Source organism: Nicotiana tabacum, chromosome 12, assembly GCF_000715075.1.
Source record: "Nicotiana tabacum cultivar K326 chromosome 12, ASM71507v2, whole genome shotgun sequence".
Lineage (NCBI taxonomy): Eukaryota > Viridiplantae > Streptophyta > Magnoliopsida > Solanales > Solanaceae > Nicotiana > Nicotiana tabacum.
The window spans coordinates 27774641-27776255 of record NC_134091.1 but is presented as its reverse complement, the minus strand read 5'-3'; the positions used below and the strand labels follow the sequence as shown (position 1 = coordinate 27776255).

General features: G+C 34.0%; 1 protein-coding gene across 1 annotated transcript; it reads left to right on the top strand.

Moving 5' to 3' along the window:
- The first annotated feature begins 271 nt into the window (after positions 1-271).
- Positions 272-1124, top strand: LOC142167065 (uncharacterized). Its single transcript, XM_075227217.1, has 3 exons — positions 272-290; positions 488-828; positions 981-1124. Exons 1-3 carry the CDS (start codon positions 272-274, stop codon positions 1122-1124), a joined length of 504 nt encoding a protein of 167 aa, XP_075083318.1.
- Positions 1125-1615: the final 491 nt, after the last annotated feature.

The following is a 1615-nucleotide window of genomic DNA, read 5'->3' as shown; positions in this document are numbered from 1 at the left end:
TTTTAAAGAGTTGAATATGTGTTTAAATCCCTAGCTGGCTTGTCTAGCTATAGTGTTGGGCGCCATCACGACCTATATGTGAAATTGGGTCGTGACAAAGAATTTGGAAATCCAGATGAGCCAATTAGCAACCCTCATGTCTGGGCAAATAAAAAGTTCTCTACCAAGTAACACCAAGAAAAATCCAAAGGAACACCTCAAAGTCATCTCTCTGCAGTCAGGTAAAACTCTTGATGATCCATATGCAGATAGACGAGGAAAACCATAAGAAATGGAACAGGTAAATGAAGGTGAGAATAAAAGAGACTCTGAACTTCTAATAGAACAAAAAGATAGAGGAAAAAGGTACTTGAAAATGAATTGATGAAAAATCCTTACTCTGTACCCCTCCCATTTCCCTAAAAGCTAAAAAGAGAAAAGCTTGACAAACAGTTCTCAAAATTTCTAGAAATTTTAAAATAACTTTATATTAACATACCTTTTACAGATGCTTTGAAGCAAATGCCGGCATATGCTAAATTTCTTAAAAATCTTTTCTCAAGTAAAAGAAAATTAGAAGAAGTTTCAGTAGTTAAGCTTATAGAAAAATATAGTGATATACTTCAAAATAAGCTTCCACAGAAACTTGGTGATCCAGGCAGTTTTATAATTTCTTATACTTTGGGAGGTGCTCACTTTGAAAAAGCATTATGTGATTCAGGTGCTTCAATAAATCTAATGCATTTTTTAATTTTCAGAAAATTAGAACTTGGTGAAATGAACGACACTGGTGTGTCTCTACAATTGGCTGATCAAAGTTCTAAAAAACCGAAAGGAATACTTGAAAATGTTCTCATTAGAGTTGATAAATTTATATTCCCAATAGATTTATAGTACTTGAAATGGAAGAAAATACTGAGGTACCGTTGATTTTAGGCAGACCATTTCTTGCAACAGGAAGAACAATAATTGATGTCCATCAAGAACAATTAATTTTGCAGGTTGATGAGGAAAGAATGATTTTTGACATGCAGAAAATAATAAAATATCCTGAGGATGAGTCATCATCATCTTGTTTTCAAGTTGATTTGTTGAATGACCTTACAGATGAATATAAGGATGATCAGTTGATTACTGATTCATAGGAAAGATGTTTGGCAAAGTCAGGTACCACAACTGATGATGACATCACAATCAGAAAAAAGCTGAAATGCTGGAAAAAGATTTTGAAAATGAGAAAGTCTCACTAGAAGAAGTTCAACCAAAAATTAAACTCAAAACTCTTCCTTCTCATTTGAAATATATTTTTCTTGAACCTGAATTATTTTCATTAATTATTTCATCTTCTTTGACTGCATAACAGGAAATAAAACTAATGGAGGTGTTAAGAGAACAATAAAGAGCCTTAGGATAGACTATAGGTGACATCAAAGGAATCAGTCCGGCTATTTGCACGCATAGGATCCTTATGGAGGATAATTATAAGCCAATAGTCCAACCCCAGAGGAGAATGAACCCAACAATGCAAGAAATCGTCAAGAAAGAAGTAGTGAAACTTCTAGCGACAGGTATCATTTATCCGATATCTGAGAGCTCTTGGGTAGGTCTTATACAGGTACGTAGTACCAAAGAAAGG

What these genes read in the sequence shown, in the direction of transcription:
- LOC142167065 (XM_075227217.1), top strand. An exon ending in CGAAAGGAATACTTGAAAAT is followed by an intron (nt 829 to 980) that starts GTTCTCATTAGA and finishes TTAATTTTGCAG; the next exon opens with GTTGATGAGGAAAGAATGAT.